Source organism: Rhinoraja longicauda, chromosome 11 (genome assembly GCF_053455715.1).
Source record: "Rhinoraja longicauda isolate Sanriku21f chromosome 11, sRhiLon1.1, whole genome shotgun sequence".
Lineage (NCBI taxonomy): Eukaryota > Metazoa > Chordata > Chondrichthyes > Rajiformes > Arhynchobatidae > Rhinoraja > Rhinoraja longicauda.
This window is the reverse complement of record NC_135963.1, coordinates 11,151,656-11,169,638: the sequence shown is the minus strand read 5'-3', so window position 1 is coordinate 11,169,638 and position 17,983 is coordinate 11,151,656. Positions and strand designations below refer to the sequence as shown.

Here is a 17,983-nt window from a genome sequence, read left to right as displayed (position 1 = left end):
AGAAAGCCATTGAGGGCGTGCAGCATAGGTTTACTAGGTTAATTCCCGGAATGGCGGGACTATCATACGTTGAAAGACTGGAGCGACTAGGCTTGTATACACTGGAATTTAGAAGGATGAGAGGGGATCTTATCGAAACGTATAAGATTATTAAGGGGTTGGACACGTTAGAGGCAGGAAACATGTTCCCAATGTTGGGGGAGTCCAGAACAAGGGGCCACAGTTTAAGAATAAGGGGCAGGCCATTTAGAACTGAGATGAGGAAAAACTTTTTCAGTCAGAGAGTTATGAATCTGTGGAATTCTCTGCCTCAGAAGGCAGTGGAGGCCAATTCTCTGAATGCATTCAAAGAGAGAGCTAGATAGAGCTCTTAAGGATAGCGGAGTCAGGGGGTATGGGGAGAAGGCAGGAACGAGGTACTGATTGAGAGTGATCAGCCATGGCCGAATGGCCTCCTCCTGCACCTATTGTCTATTGTCTATTGTCTTTTGTCTAAAGCCCACGTTGTCATGGGGAGAACATGCAAACTCCGTTCAGACAGCACCCAAAGTCAATATTGAACCTGGGTCTCTGGCGCTGTGGGGCAGCAACTCTACCTCTGCACCACTGAGCCGCCCTCTGAACCGACTAGGGAGGAAGAGGCAAGATATAGGTGCATTTTAAATTACAGGGATCCATTTTGAAATCACATTTGCAATAGAGTGATCAGGAGGCAAGGGAGGTGGGTCCTACCAGCTGGGTGATTGCCCCAACAGCTCATGAAATCAATGCTTTGTGTTGTGGTCAAAAGCAAAATACTGCCAGTGCTGGAAATCTGTAATAAAACAGAAAATGCTGAACATATTCACCAGAGCAGGCAGCTTCTGCCAAGAAACAGAGTTAGTGTTTCAATCAGTAAGCCTGCAACAGAATTAGAGCACAAGAGTTGAGAGAGTTCAAAATTAATGTTGTTTAAACATACTAAAACAAAGCATTTTATCACGGTTGAGGTGGAAATTGTAAAGCTCCCATGGAGCCATAGGAACATAGAAACATAGAAAACAGGTGCAGGAGTAGGCCATTCAGCCCTTCGAGCCAGCCCCGCCATTCAACATGATCATGGCTGATCATCCAAAATCAGTACCCCGTTCCTGCTTTCTCCCCATATCCCTTGATTCTGTTAGCTCTAAAATCTCTCTCTTGAAAACACCCAGTGAATTGGCCTCCACTGCCTTCTGTGGCAGAGAATTCCACAGATTCACAACTCTCTGGGTGAAAAGGTTTTTCCTTATTTCGGTCCTAAATGGCCTACCCCTTATTCTTGATCTGTGACCGTTGCTTATGGACTCCCCCAACATGGGGAACAATTTTCCTGCATCTAGCCTGTCCAATCCCTTAAGAATTTCATATGTTTCTATAAGATCCCCTCTCATCCTTTTAAATTCCAGTGAATACAAGCCCATACGACCCTTTCGAGCCCAGCTCTTCATCCACACAGGTCGCACAACGCAAATAACCTGCTCCCCTTGGTCGCCGAAACATTTAATTCAGAAGTGGGTGGAGATGACACGGAGCTCGTGTTTCCGAATGGGCATCTCTCCAGCGGTTTCACTTGGCTGTGCTGCGAAGTGAAACCTCAAGAGGCTGAGGCATTGAAGTTGAACGTGTGCATTCTGTCCGACAGCAGCAACCCTCGCACAAAGCGGGATTGTTCCACACAACAAAGCCCAGTTGTCCACTGGGGATGCTGAGTGATTCCGCCCTGCTCATCAATCCACAGAGCTTCGGTGCAGCTATTTCCTTGTCATTGCCCTGTGCCTGAGTGCAGATAGTTTTACCTTGTGTGCATCCCGCCTTGTCCCGGGGATCTGGTACAAGGCTACTTGTGTGAGTATTGTCAACTACATTGAACGGCCAATAATCCAAGACAGTAGTCTGACTATTTAAAGAGCAAGACAATTTTCATTCCCTTTCTTTGAATCTCTGTCCTCACTTGCGTCCCTCACCCTCCCCACTTACAGATGTCACTTCCGCGCAGAGGTGAAACCAAGGGCCAATAAACTGCTGAGCTACACACATCTTTACATCGGCATCAGAATGCATCAGCCACAAGTATCACCATTCTATTGTTGTGAGCCACCGCAGTTTATTACCAGGTCAGTCTGAAGAAGGGTCTCGACCCGAAACGTCACCCATTCCTTCTCTCCCGAGATGCTGCCAGTTACTCCAGCATTTTGTGTCTACCTGCAGTTGATTACCAGTCAGTTTGCGGGTTTGATATCATGTATAGACACAAAAAAGCTGGAGTAACTCAGAGAGTCAGGCAGCATCTCTGGAGAAAAGGAATGGGTGACGTTTCGGGTCCGGACCCTTCGTCAGACTGAGAGTCAGGGGAAGTTATGGGGAGAAGGCAGGAGAATGGGGTTGGGAGGGAGAGATAGATCAGATATGATTGAATGGCGCAGTAGACTTGTTGGGCCAAATGGCCTAATTGTGCTCCTATCACTGATGATTTTATGATCTTATGAAAGGATGTAGACAGTGATTATAGAGCGATACAGAACAAAGGAATAAAAGATATGCAGAAAGCTACAATGATCAGGGAAACGTTGAGCCCACAATGGTCCATTGTTGGCTGTGGGCTGGGTGACAACGAGTTATACAGACAGTGAAACTCGACAGGACGACAGTGAAACTAGTCCGATGACTAGAGTGGGGGAGGGATGGAGAGAGGGGATGCAAGGGTTACTTGAAGTTAGAGAAATCAATATCCATGATGTTGGGGTGTAAGCTGCCCAAGCAAAATATGAGATGCTGTTCCTCAAATTTGCGTTGGGCCTCACTCTGACAATGGAGGAAGGCCCAGGGCAGAACGATCAGTTTGGGAATGGGAATGAAGTGTTTGGCAACCGGCAGACTGAGCCAAGGTGTTCAGCGAAACAATTGTCCAGTCAATGCTTGGTCATTTCATTTGATCCCTAGCATCTTCACGCTGCACAGGATGAGAGATAGTGGAAGGGGTTACTAAACATCCAGTCAAAGGCTGGAGTCGGAGAGATGTAGGGAAGGAGATTTAACAAGCAGGAAATGGAGAACTTAAGCAACAATGATAGGAGTGGAGAGGATAATGAACAGAAAGGTGGCCCCGTGCACAGTGGATAGCGCATTGGACTTCTAGCAGCCTCAGGACGCTCAAAGGTTCTGGGTTCACGTCCCGGTGGAGCTGTTAACTTGGGTGGCACGGTGGCACAGCAGTAGAGTTGCTGCCTTACACCACCAGAGACCGGGGTTCGATCCCGACTGCGGGTGCTGTCCATACGGAGTTTGTACGTTCTCCCTGTGACCGTGTGGGTTTTCCCCGGGTGCTCCGGTTTCCTCCCACACTCCAAACACGTGCAGGTTTGTAGGTTAATTGGCGTCAGTTCAGTTATTGTCACGTGTACTGAGTTACAGTGAAAAGCTTCTGTAAATTGTCCCGAGTGTGTAGGATAGGACGAGTATCCGCATGACTGCTGGTCGGCACGGACTTGGTGGGCCGAAGAGCCTGTTTCGACGCTGTATCTCTAAAAGAAAGAAAGTCTTGGAGAACAAAAAGGAAGATTGCAGATGCATGCTACATCAGAGTAGGACGGGGTTTTAAAATATAAATTTAATGCACTGGAAATAGGTAAAATAAGTAGGATTTAATGTAGAGCAAGACAGACACAACGGAGTTTTGGATGGAATGGAGTTCATGGAAGGGAAAGTGCTAATGATACGATACAATACGATACGATACAATAGACAATAGACGATAGGTGCAGGAGTAGGCCATTCGGCCCTTTGAGCTAGCACTGCCATTCAATGTGATCATGGCTGATCATTCTCAATCAGTACCCCGTTCCTGCCTTCTCCCCATACCCCCTGACTCCGCTATCCTTAAGAGCTCTATCCAGCTCTGTCTTGAATGCATTCAGAGAATTGGCCTCCACTGCCTTCTGAGGCAGAGAATTCCACAGATTCACAACTCCCTGACTGAAAAAGTTTTTCCTCATCTCCGTTCTAAATAGCCTACCCCTTATTCTTAAACTGTGGCCCGTTACGATACGATACAATGTGATATGATATGATACGATACGATACGACAGAACTTTATTCATCCCAGGAGGGAAATTGGTCTGCCAACAGTCATAAAAACACAAGAAGATACACGAAACATGAAATTAAAGTGACGAGTGGATAGTCCAGGAATGGGGATGTGCAAAGATTGGGGATGAGGGGAAGGGGAGTCAGTCTACCCCATGACAGAAGGAGGAGGTTCACTAATAAAGTGAACGTCAGTGTAGTTAAATCTGGAGATGTGTATTTAGATCTCAGTTTTGTAGTTCACGCACCATAAACCTGCTGCAATCCTAGTGATGGGTCGGTCGGCAAGTTTTCACGATGTGTACTGGGCCAAACAGACCGTGAAGGTTTTCATGCTTGATGTGTGCTGAGCTACCTCAAAAACATCAGAACGGTGCAATTGCCCTAAGATTACAGAGCTAAGGAGCAAAAAAAAAAGTAACCAGGGCACACAAACCTGATTATGAGTCGAGTGATTTCTGTTTGATTTTTTGATTTTAGATTTAGAGATACAGCGCGGAAACAGGCCCTTCGGCCCACCGGGTCCGCGCCGCCCGGCGATCCCCGCACATTAACACCATCCTACACACACAAGGGATAATTTTTACATATTACCCAGTCAATTAACCTACAAACCTGTACGTCTTTGGAGTGTGGGAGGAAACTGAAGATCTCGGAGAAAACCCACGCAGGTCACGGGGAGAACGTACAAACTCCGTACAGACGGCGTCCGTAGTCAGGATCGAACCCGAGTCTCCGGCGCTGCATTCGCTGTAAGGCAGAAACTCTACCGCTGCGCCACCGTGCCGCCAGATTGTGTGAAACTTGGATGTACGTGCATCTGTGTAATAGAAGCACCTTGCCTGTGGTTGCTTGCCATAGCCAGACAGTCTGCCAACACTCAATAGCTAAAATAGACATAAAATGTTGTGGTAACTCAGCGGCTCAGGCAGCATCTCTGGAGAAAGGGAATAGGTGACGTTTCGGGTCGGGACCCTTCTTTAGACTGAGAGTCGAGGTGGAGGGAAACTAGAGATATGAAAGGTACAAAACAAATCAGAGCCAGCACCGATGACCCAGCAAATGTGGAGCCCCCAATAGATTTTAGATTTTAGATTTGGAGATACAGCACGGAAACAGGCCCTTCAGCCCACCGAGTCCGTGCCGCCCAGCGATCCCCGCACATTAACACTATCCTACACACACTAGGGACAATTAAAATTTAAAAAACCATTTACCCAGTCAATTAACCTACATACCTGTACATCTTTGGAGTGCGGGAGGAAACCGAAGATCACGGAGAAAACCCACGCAGGTCACGGGGAGAACGTACAAACTCCATACAGACAGCGCCCGTACAAACTCCATACAGACAGCGCCCGTAGTCAGGATCGAACCTGAGTCTCCGGCGCTGCATTCGCTGTAAGACAGCAACTCTACCGCCAACAATAGTCCATTGTTGGCTGTGGAAGAGATGATAACAAAGGGATGCCAACAGTGAGATTAGCAGGGTGACTAGGGTGGGGGAGGGGTGGAGAGAGAGAGGGGGAATGCAAGAGTTACGAGAAATTACAGAAATTCAATATTCATACAGTTGGTGTGTAGGAAGGAACCGCAGATGCTGGTTTAAACCGAAGATAGACACAAAAAGCTGGAGTAACTCAGCGAGACAGGCAGCATCTCTGGAGTGAAGGAATGGGTGACGTTTCGGGTCGAGACCCTTCTTCAGCTTGTGGGCTGCCCAAGCGAAATATGAGGTGCTGTTCCTCCAATTTACCTGAAAACCATCGCCTGCAATTCCTTCCTGCACTCAATATCTAGGTTCAAGTGTGAAGGATGGTCTCCCTTGGGAAAGTACCAAAAGGCTTCAAAACTCACAAATTTGGCCCATACTCTCACATTGCATCACATGTTTAATGTCCTTGTTAAATTTGGATTTTTGTTTTATCGACAAATCGTCCTATAGTAACGCTCATCTTTACTTTGCAAACTTGTCCACTTCTGTCACCCCCCATGTTGTGTCGTTCAGTGTGTCTGTGTTTCCTGTACCCCTCTCCCTCTGTGCTCCCCAGTCTGGTGCATTCTTTCATCATAGACCAGTCCCCCCACCGTGGGAATTACGAACCTACGCTGCACTCCCTCAATAGCAAAGATGTCCTTCCTCAAATTAGTAGGCCAAAAAACTGCACCCAATACTCCAGGTGCGGTCTCACCAGGGCCCTGCACAACTGCAGTAGGACCTCCTTGCTCTTGTACTCAAATCCACCCGCAATGAAGGCCATTATGCCATTTGCCATACACGATAAGGTAATAACATTTAGTGCAAGATAAAGCCAGTAAAGTCCGACCAAATATAGTCCGAGGGTCACCTGTGAGGTAGATAGTAGTTCAGGACTGCTCTCTAGTTGCGGTAGGATGGTTCAATTTCCCTGATAACAGCTTGGACGAAACTCCCTGAATTTGTCCCTGAAGCTTTACATCCTAATCCTTCTCCAATATGTAGGTGGTAAAAGCAAAAAATTCATTGACAGGGAGTTGACTGTTTCACAACCCCATGCGATAATGGAAAAAATCTGCTTAGCTTGTCATGATAGCCATGCTTAATTTGTTTAATATATTACCCTGTGTTAATTCATTAACCAGTTAGGTGATGTGATGCCTGATTTCCCAAGCAATAAACGTGGACTTTCAACGCAGTGGCTAAAGAATGGGCAACCCTCCAGTTGTGTTTCCTTTAAATGAGCGCAAGGCTGATGTTTCAATCTCAGACACCCATGAACTGCTTGAACTATTCTTAGAGTCATAGAGCCGGAGTGTCTTACAGCCTGGAAACAGGCCCTTTGGCCCAACTTGCCCACACCAGCCAACATGCCCCGTCTACACTAGTCCCACACACCTGCGCTTGGCCCAGAGCCCTCTAAACCCTGTCCCATCCGTGTACCTGTCGAAATGTTTCAAACGTCGCGATAGTCCCAGCCTCAACTACCTCCTCCGGCAGCTCATTCCGTTCACCCACCTTTGTGTGGGAAAGTTACCCCTCAGGTTCTTATAAAATTTTCCTCCCCCCCCTCACCGTAAACCTACATCATCTGATTCTTGATTCCCCTACTCTGGGCAAGAGAGTCTGTGCATCTACCCGATCTATTACTCTCATGATTTTGTTCTTGTTGTTTGTTCCTTTGGAAGCTCACAGTTAAACTGCTTACAACGTATGCAGCCAGACTGTGTAACTCTCAATATAATCTGCATTTAAAGGTGACATTTAGTACAGCAAGTGTCCCAAGGTGCTTCACAGGAGACATTTTATGTAAAATTTGCCACTGAGTCACATTGGCCAATATAGGTCAGAATTAATTGCATCAAAACCCTCGGACTATCTTTAATCGGACTTTATCGAACAATTAAATTATTGCATCGTATGGGAGGCGCATTCCCAATCTCGTTGTACCACTGTACAATGACAATAAAGAGATATTGTATTGTATTGTATTGTATTGTATTGTCTTGCACTAAACATTATTCCGTTGATCATGCATCTGTACGCTGTGGACGGCTCGATTGTAATCAAGTATTGTCTTTCCGTTGACTGGTCAGCACGCAACGAAAAGCTTTTCACTGTACCTCGGTACACGTGACAATAAACTAAACTCAACAAAACTAATTTCCCGAAGTTCAAAAAAGTTTTAAGGATCTCATTAAAGGAGGAAAGAGAACTCCCGGGAAGGATTTCCATAGCTTAGGACTATGGCGGCTAAAGGCACTGTCTCATATCATATCATATCATATCATATATATACAGCCGGAAACAGGCCTTTTCGGCCCTCCAAGTCCGTGCCGCCCAGCGATCCCCACTAACACTATCCTACACCCACTAGGGACAATTTTTACATTTACCCAGCCAATTAACCTACATACCTGTACGTCTTTGGAGTGTGGGAGGAAACCAAAGATCTCGGAGAAAACCCACGCAGGTCACGGGGAGAATGTACAAACTCCTTACAGTACAGCACCCGTAGTCAGGATCGAACCTGAGTCTCCGGCGCTGCATTCGCTGTAAAGCAGCAACTCTACCGCTGCGCTACCGTGCCGTCTCCAATGATGAACAATTAAAAGCAATGTCGACATTGCCACCCCACCTCCAACTCCCAGCAGTGATTCCTGCTTTGTTCTGTCCCTCCTGATAGTCCATGTGTTGTTCAGTTGCCGTGTGAAGAGAGCTTGCTGATATCAATCTTGCAATTGATGAACTTAATAATTCACATCATTACTTTTTAGACTTTTAAAGATACAGTGTGGGAACAGGCCCTGCAAGGCCCACCGAGTCCGTGCCGACCAGCGATCACCCTGAACACTAGCACTAACCCTACACACTAGGGACAATTCACGATTTTTACCAAACCCCATTGACCTACAAACCTGTAAGTCTTTGGAGCGTGGGAGGGAACCGGAGCACCCGGAGAAAACCCACGTGGGCCACAGGGAGAACGTACAAACTCCGTACAGACAGCGCCTGCAGCCTGGATCGACCCCGGGTCTGTGGCGCTGTAAGGCAACAACTCTACCGCTGCACCACCGTGCAGCCCTGAAGGCCCGTGTGTCGTTCGGCTGCCGTGTGAAGCAGGGCTTGCAGTTGACCAGTCTGATAACGTGGCTGCACGGAGCTTCCGATTAACATTATCGCTGGGCCCCAATCATTCAATACCTTGTGTAAACTGCGTGCGTGTTTCTCCGACAGGTACTGGGACCCAGGCCCCAGGGCTGACCCAATAGAGGATCTGCGCTACATCTGGGGAGGTTTTGCCTACTTGCAAGACATGATTGAACATGGAATTATCAGGATGCATACCAACACAGAGGTCCCAACTGGAATCTATGTCCAGCAAATGCCTTATCCCTGCTTCGTCGATGACATGTAAGTCAATTAATCATTGATCTTCTATGACAACTTGTTCTTTTAAACCTGGTTTAACATCAGCAACAAGCAAACGGGCTGCTGATGGGAAGCTTTAAAACTACATGTTGGATACTATGCTGAAACAATTCTTAGATTTCCGACATGCTGTTCCTTGTAAACGTCACTCTGGCAGCTTGTTCCATGTACACACCACCCCTTGTGTGAAAATGCCGACCTTCAGATCCCTTGTACTGTACATAATTTCCCTCTCACCAGGGTGCATTGAAATACAGGTCCATCACCCTTGGTTCCAGAGCTTTGCCTGATTATCCGTTTTGCCCGACCAACAGACGGCAATACACATTTAACAATACACACCTGACCCACAAATTATACCCCACCCATGTCTCTAAAGCACCATGGACTGCCTGAAACTTAAATCATTATAATAATAAATTGCATTGATTATAAATGTGACAGTTTACATCTATGGAACAATACAACGCAGGGCAGGCCAATGATGTCTGTGTCGAGGTCAAATTAAACTGATCCCTTCAGTCCGCACGAGACCCATGTCCCTTCCATGTTCACTGCTTACTCTTGTGCCTATTTAAAAGTCTCAAACGTCACTACTGGGGCCTGGGTAGAGTGGACGTGAAGAGGATGTTTCCACCAGTGGGAGTGTCCAGGACCAGAGGTCGTAGCCTCAGAATTGAAAGATGTTTCTTTAGGAAGGAGATGAGGAGGGATTTCTTTAGTCAGAGGGTGGTGAATCTGTGGAATTCATTGGCACAGAAGGCCGTGGAGGCCAAGTCAGTGGATATTTTTAAGGCAGAGATAGATAGATTCTTGATTAGTACGGGTGTCAGGGGTTATGGAGAGAAGGCAGGAGAATGGGGTTAGGAGGGAGAGATAGACCAGCCATGATTGAGTGGTGGAGTAGAAAAAAGGAATGGCCGAATTTTGCACATCGTGAACTTATGAACTATTGTAACTACTTCCACCAACATCCCTGCCGTGTGCTCCAGGCACCTGCACCTCTCCGTGTCAAAAGCTTGCCATGCACACCCCCTATAAACCTCCTCTGATCTTGAAGCTATGCCCTCTAGGAGAAGACCTTTGACATCTAATAAACTAAACATTGCCTATACTGTCGAAGGTATTTATTCACAAAATGCTGGAGTAACTCAGCAGGTCAGGCAGCATTTCAGGAGAGAAGGAATGTGCGACGTTTCGGATCGAGACCCTTCTTCAGACTGAAGAAGGGTCTCGACCCGAAACGTCGCCCATTCCTTCTCTCCTGAGATGCTGCCTGACCTGCTGAGTTCCTCCAGCATTTTGTGAATAAATACCTTCGATTTGTACCAGCATTTGCAGTTATTTTCTTACATTGCCTGTACTGTGGTGTAATACTGAAGACTTGCTTGTATGAAGGTTGGTAAGGAGAGAGTTTGAGAATCCAATTCTTGCAGTAATAAAGGAAGACTTCAACGAGAAATGAGGGCGGGTTGTAAATCAGCGGCGTTTATAATCTGACATCTGCATACTACTGTGCTGTTACTTTGCTACTAATACTTTTCATTTTTTGCTGCAATCTACCTGCTGCACCTGCCCATTCCCCCTTCCCATCCCTTCTGCCTGTTAATCCCTCCGCCCCCTCCCCCCTCAAGCTTCATGCTAGCACTAACTCGCTGCTTCCCAATCTTCACCGTGCTCTCCTGGATCTACTCTGTCTCCATGACCGTGAAGAGTATTGTTCTGGAGAAGGAGCTGAGGCTGAAGGAGACAATGAAGATCATGGGAGTCACGAGCTGGGTGCACTGGGTGACGTGGTTCATCGACAGCTTCCTGGTGATGGGTGCCAGTACCGTGCTGACAACCGTGGTGATCATGGTGAGAGCTCGCAAGTAAACACCACCCAGACATTTGCCACTCAACCTTAGGCATCAGTGTGAGCTTGAAGGAATGGGTGATGTTTCTCGACGCAAGAGAGAACTGGATGGAGCTCTTAAGGATAGCGGAGTCAGGGGGTATGGGGAGAAGGCAGGAACGGGGTACTGATTGAGAATGGTCAGCCATGTTCACATTGAATGGTGGTGCTGGCACGAAGGGCCGAACGGCCTACACCTGCACCTATTGTCTATTGTCTATTGTTTCGGGTCGAGACCCTTCTTTAGACTCAGGCAGGGTCTGAAGAAGGGTCTCGACCCAAAACGTCACCCATTCTTTCTCTCAAGAGATGTTGCCTGTCCCGATGAGTTACTCCAGCATTTTGTGTCTATCTTCGATTTAAACCAGTATCTGCAGTTCCTTCCTCCACAGTGTGACCTTGAATGCAGGCAGAGATTAAATATAGTGGTAAGCACGGCGGTGCAGCGGTAGAGTTGCTGGCTTACAGCGCCAGAGACCCGGGTTGGATCCTGACTACGGGCGCTGTCTGTATGGAGTTTGTACGTTCTCCCTGTGATGGCGTGGGTTTTACCCAGGTGCTCCGGTTTTCTCCCACACACTCCAACGACCTACAAGTTTGTAGGTTAATTGGCTTTGGTTAAAAAAAATTACATTGTTCCTAGTGCGTTTGATACTGGTGGTGTATCTCTAGAAGTCTAAATGGGCTTCTTTGCACTCTCGACGTTTTCCCCGTGACTGTGTGGGTTTTCTCTGGGAGCTACGGTTTCCTTGCACATTCCAAAGACATGCAGGTTTGAAGGTTGAATGGCTGCTGTAAATTGTCCCTAGTATGTGGGATAGACCTAGTGTACAGGCGATCGTTGGTTGGCACAGACTTGGTGGGTCGAAGGGCCTCTTCCCACGCTGTATCTCTGCACTAAACTAAACAAACACAGCTCCCCTGTGTTACAAGCCATCTAATGTTGCCACAAAGATTCTTTGATTTCCTTGCCTGATATTAATTATCCTGCCACCAAAACTTTCACCAGATCAAGGGTATATGGGTAAACAACTACCTCATGTTTACTGAAGCTTTCACCACCTGGGCCTTCTTGCATCTGAATATCAATTTACGTTTTTGATGTTTTATTGAACGGAATGTATCGCTGATGTATCACAATGAAGTGGTGGGATGTAGGAGCCAGTGGTGTGTGTAGGTCAAGGAACTGTAAATGCTGGTTTAGAAGAAAACACAAAGTGCTAGAGTGGCTCAGTGGGTCAGGCTACACCTCTGGAAGACGTGGATAGGTGACGTTTCAGATCAGACTGAAGAAAGGTCCCAACCTGAAACATCACCTGTACATGGCTTCCAGAGATGCTGCCCAACCCACCGAGTTAGTCCGGCGCATTGTACTTTTATTTGGTGAATCAGTGGTATCCATGTTACCATGCACCTTGTTGAGGAAGTACTTCAGGTACTCCATTGGGGAAGGGTTGGGAATGAGGTTGGCCAGGGATAGATTCAAGTCAAGCTAATATCAGAGCACATCATCCTCATCGCAAGTAATGTCTGATTCAAGGTTACCGCTGTCTCTCACAGTACAGTCATTTAAAAGGGGCAAACATTGGAGTTAGGTCAAAATAGGGCATGGGAAGCTCTTATTTATTGGGCCAGCTGTGACATTGAAGGAAACGGCATTGTCCAGTCGCTTTATTTGGACAGATGTTTATCTCCAATACGTTTTGTTGTCTTCCTCGGGCAGTGGGAACTTATGATTGTCTTAAAGTAATGTTGCAAGCAGATGTGTTGCATTTGTGTCGAACCCTTAATATATTCACAATGCGCTAAAGCACCTCACAGTCGAACATACCTGGCACTATCGCAACATTTTGTAGTTAGTATTGCGGCGTTTAAGAAACATTTGGACAGCTAAATGGATAGGACAAGTTTGGAGGGAAATGGGCCGAACACAGGCAGATGGGACATGTTGGTGTGGCAGACCACAACACTTTCTTGTGGGCTTGGCCAGAGCTGTTTTCAAACTAAGTTATAATGCAACCCAATGGTGTGCTCTCTCTGGGGCTTCTGTAGAAATTTGTAAGTCATTAGAGATCTGCTGATAATATAAGAGCAGTTGATCGTATATTTTCTGTGGCTCTGATTGAGGCTTAAATGTTGGCTCATTAGACAACATTATGGAACATGTTCATTGGCTATATTTAAGAGGGAGTTAGATGTGGCCCTTGTGGCTAAAGGGATCAGGGGGTATGGAGAGAAGGCAGGTACGGGATACTGAGTTGGATGATCAGCCATGATCCTATTGAATGGCGGTGCAGGCTCAAAGGGCCGAATGGCCTACTCCTGCATCTATTTTCTATGTTTCTATGTTACCAACACAAGAAACCTCAGTTGCTGGAAACCTAAAATTAAAGCAGAAAGCTGGAAAGACCCAGAAGGCCAGAGAGAATCTGCAGAGGGAGAAACAGAGTTAATGTTCCAGGTCTATCAGAATTTTTGTCAGTCTATCTCTACGGATTCTGTGTGCCTGGCTGAGTATTTCCAAGTTCCAGATTTGACGGTGGCGCAGCGGTAGAGTTGCTGCCTCACAGCGCCTGAGACCCCGGTGCGAACCTGACCATGGGTACTGTCTGTATGGAGTTTGTAACTTCTCCCTGTGACCACGTGGGTTTTCTCCGGGAGCTCCGGTTTCCTCCCACACTCCAAAGACGTGCAGGTTTGTAAGTTAATTGGTTTTGGTAAAATTGTCCTCAGTGTGTGTAGGATAGTGTTGGTGTGCGGGGATCGCTGGTTGGCGTTGGGCGGAAGGGGCTATTTCCATGCTGTATCTCTAATCTAAACTAAACAAAATTCCAACAATCTAACTATTATTTCATTATCCACCATTTATGCCTTGATTAAAAATGTCCACAAAATGTACTCCTGATTTTCAAGTAACTCCTGCATTCCTATCCCCCTCCTCTCGCCCCCCCCCCACCCCCCCACCCGCCCCCCCCCCCTCTCTCATCCTCCACCCTAGTCGTCCTTGTATCCCTGACATTAGCACTCCATCCCCAGCCAACAATGGACCATGATGGACTCCACCCTTCCTCAGGCATCTGTTGTGGGCCCTGTTTTGTCCTGGCCTGTTTTCTCTTTCAGTCTGAAGAAGGGTTCTGAAACGTCTCCTATTCCTTTCTTCTAGAGATGCTGCCTGACCTGCTGAGTTACTCCATCAGACTCCATCAGTCTGAAGAAGGGACTCGACCCGAAACGTCACCCATTCCCTCTCCCCTAGATGCTGCCTGACCTGCTGAGTTACTCCAGCATTTTTGTGTTACCTTTGCCGAGTCAACTCCAGCACTTTGTGTCTACAACAAAATGTACGGTGTATTGCCGATTATTATTAGAGCTCTTGGCATTGGCCAAACTGCTGATGTGATCTTCTCCTTCTCATGTCCTACACGAGTTTGTCTTTGTCACGTACAGCTCTTCATGATTTTTACTGTTTGCATCTCTTTTTGCTTTTGCCTCCAGAGAGGAGATGTTCTCCTCTACAGCAACCCTTTCCTCCTCTTTGGCTTCCTCCTGGTCTTTACCGTGGTCACCATCATGCAGTGTTTCCTGTTGAGCGTCTTCTTCTCCAAGGCTAATGTGGCAGTGGCTTGCAGTGGGATCATTTACTTCACGCTCTATCTGCCTCACCTCCTCTGCTATGCTTGGCAAGACAGGATGACCAGAAACATGAAGTTGACTGCGGTAAGTGTAATGGACTGAAATCCTTAGCTCTGAATAATTCAGAGCCGGTTTATATTATCACCTATGAAAGGGTATTCAAGGTGCAGATAATTGGGTGGCACAGAGGCGCAGCTGGTAGAGCTGCCCCCTCACAGCAACATAGACCCAGGTTTGATCCTGACCTCGAGTGCTGCCTGTGTGGAGTTTGCATGTTCTCCCTGTGGTGGCCAATGGTGGTCAGTGGTTCTTCCTGGTGCTCCGGTTTCGTCCCACATCCCAAAGACATGCGGGTTTGTACGTTGATTACCCCTCTATGCGTCGAATCAGGGGGCGATTGCCTCAGAAGGCAGTGGAGGCCAATTCTCTGAATGCATTCAAGAGAGAGCTGGATAGAGCTCTTAAGGATAGCGGAGTCAGGGGGTATGGGGAGAAGGCAGGAACGGGGTACTGATTGAGAATGATCAGCCATGATCACATTGAATGGCGGTGCTGGCTTGAAGGGCCGAATGGCCTCCTCCTGCACCTATTGTCTATTGTCTATAATTGATGACCGTATGGAGTGACCCAGGTTCCAATCTGACCTCGGGTGCTCCCTGTTTGAACGTTCTCCCTGTGACCGCCTGGGTGTCCTCCAGGTGCTCCGGTTTCCTCCCGTATCCCAAGGACGCGTGGGTTTGTGGGTTAATTGGCTGCAGTAAATCGCCCCTGGTGTGTGAGGAGTGGATGTGAAAGTGGGATAACATAGCATCAGTGTTAACGGGTGACCAGTGTTCGGCATGGACTCGGTGGGCCAAAGGGCCTGTCCCAATGCTGTATCGCTAAAACGACAAAAAACAAATTTGAAAGTATATTTGTGATATTCTAATCAAGGTGAATTAGGTTTCAGACCACTCTGAAACGATGACCATCCATTTGTGTCAAAAGCAGCTTGCCGTCACTTAAACAGCTCCATGATGTGATAATCAGCTCAGTTCAGTTTAGTTTATTGACACGTGTACCGAGGTACAGTGAAAAGCTTTTGTTGCGTGCTAACCAGTCAGCAGAAAAAACAATACATGATTACATGTATCCAACAATCCATTTACAGTGTACAGATACATGATAAGGGAATAACGTTTAGTGCAAGATAAAGCCAGCAAAGTCTGATCAAAGACAGTCTGAAGGTCACCAAAGAGGTAGATAGTTGATTAGCACTGATCTCTGGTTGTGGTAGGATGAGTCAGTTGCCTGATAACAACCGGGAAGAAAGTGTCCCTGAATCTGGAGGTGTGCGTTTTTACACTTCTATGCCTTTTGCCCGATGGGAGAGGGGAGAAGAGGGAGTGGCCAGGGTGTGACTCGTCCTTGATTATGCCGCTAGCCTTGCCGAGGCAGCGTGAGGTATAAATGGAGTCAATGGAAGGGAAACACAAAAATCTGGAGTAACTCAGTGGGACAGGCAGCATCTCTGGTTGAGAATGAATCGGCGACGTTTCCGGTCGAGACCCTTCTTCATACACATCACCCATTCCTTCTCCCCAGAGATGTTGCCTGTCCCGCTGAGTTACTCCAGCATTTTGTGTCTATCTTCGATTTAAACCAGCATCTGCAGTTCGTTCCTACACATTGGTTTGCGTGATGGTCAGTGGACTCTCAACATCAGTTGGGATGTAATGTTGAAATTGTACGGGGCATTGGTGAGGCCGAGTCTGGAGTATGGTGTGCAGTTCTGGTCGCCAAATTATAGGAAGGATGTCGACAAAATGGAGAGGGTACAGAGGAGATTTACTAGAATGTTGCGTGGGTTTCAGCACTTAAGTTACAGAGAGAGGTTGAACAGGTTGGGTCTTTATTCTTTGGAGCGTAGAAGGTTGAGGGGGGACTTGATAGAGGTTTTTAAAATTTTAAGAGGGACGGACAGAGTTGACGTGGGTAGGCTTTTCCCCTTGAGAGTGGGGAAGATTCCAACAAGGGGACATAACTTTAGAATTGAGGGACAAAAGTTTAGGGGTAACATGAGGGGTAACTTCTTTACTCAGAGGGTGGTGGCTGTATGGAATGGGCTTCCGGTGGAAGTGGTGGAGGCAGGTTCGGTTTTATTATTTAAGAGTAAATTGAATAGGTATATGGATGGGAGGGGATTGGAGGGTTATGGTCTGAGAGCAGGTAGATGAGACTAGGTCAGAGAGAGTGGTCGGCGTGGACTGGTAGGGCCGAACGGGCCTGTTTCCGTGCTGTAGTTGTTATATGGTTATATGGTTATATCATCGTTGATATTTTCAGAGCCTATTGTCTCCAGTGGCCTTCGGCTTTGGATCTGAGTACCTGTCTCGCTACGAGGAACAGGGCCTTGGCCTGCAGTGGGGCAATATCTACGACAGCCCTGTGGAAGGAGACGAGTTCAGTATGCTGCTCTCCATCAAGATGATGCTGTTCGATGCCTTTCTCTATGGAATTCTTGCCTGGTATCTCGATGCTGTGTTTCCAGGTATGCCGGCATTATGTGCGACATGTAGATGTTATAGGAGATACTTTGTTCACAAAGTCTCAAGATTTTGTCATAGTAACAAGTCTTAGTATCTTTGGTAACACTAGGGCGGCACTGTGACACCGTGGTAGACTGTTGGGAGCCTGTTGGAAGCCTGTTGGGAGACTGTTGGGAGCCTGTTGGGAGACTGTTGGGAGCCTGTTGGGAGCCTGTTGGGAGACTGTTGGGAGACTGTTGGGAGCCTGTTGGGAGACTGTTGGGAGACTGTTGGGAGACTGTTGGGAGACTGTTGGGAGACTGTTGGGAGCCTGTTGGGAGCCTGTTGGGAGCCTGTTGGGAGACTGTTGGGAAACAGTTGGGATACTGTTGGGGGACTGTTGGGAGCCTGTTGGCTGTAGGGAGACTGTTGGAAGACTGTTGGGAGACTGTAGGGACACTGTTGGGACACTGTAGGGACACTGTTGGGAGCCTGTTGGGAGCCTGTTGGGAGCCTGTTGGGAGACTGCTGGGAGACTGTTGGGACACTGTTGGGAGCCTGTTGGGAGACTGTTGGGAGACTGTTGGGACACTGTTGGGACACTGTTGGGACACTGTTGGGACACTGTTGGGAGCCTGTTGGGAGACTGCTGGGACACTGCTGGGAGACTGCTGGGACACTGTAGGGACACTGTTGGGACACTGTAGGGACACTTTTGGGACACTTTTGGGACACTGTTGGGAGCCTGTTGGGAGACTGTTAGGATACTGTAGGGACACTGTTGGGACACTGTTGGGAGCCTGTTGGGAGACTGTTGAGACACTGTTGAGAGCCTGTTGGGAGACTGTTGGGAGACTGTTGAGAGCCTGTTGGGAGACTGTTGAGAGCCTGTTGGGAGCCTGTTGGGAGACTGTTGAGAGCCTGTTGGGAGCCTGT

The 17,983-nt window shown here is 47.5% G+C and overlaps 1 protein-coding gene across 1 annotated transcript in view; it reads left to right on the top strand.

Annotated features, from left to right (window-relative positions):
• abca4b (ATP-binding cassette, sub-family A (ABC1), member 4b) overlaps positions 1–17,983 on the top strand; it is a 163,714-nt gene that overhangs the window by 54,358 nt on the left and 91,373 nt on the right. The window contains exons 14-17 of the mRNA XM_078408264.1: positions 8,819–8,995; positions 10,648–10,870; positions 14,403–14,624; positions 16,866–17,070. Of these exons, the coding sequence (XP_078264390.1) occupies positions 8,819–8,995; positions 10,648–10,870; positions 14,403–14,624; positions 16,866–17,070 (827 nt within the window). The remainder of the gene's footprint in view (positions 1–8,818; positions 8,996–10,647; positions 10,871–14,402; positions 14,625–16,865; positions 17,071–17,983) is intronic.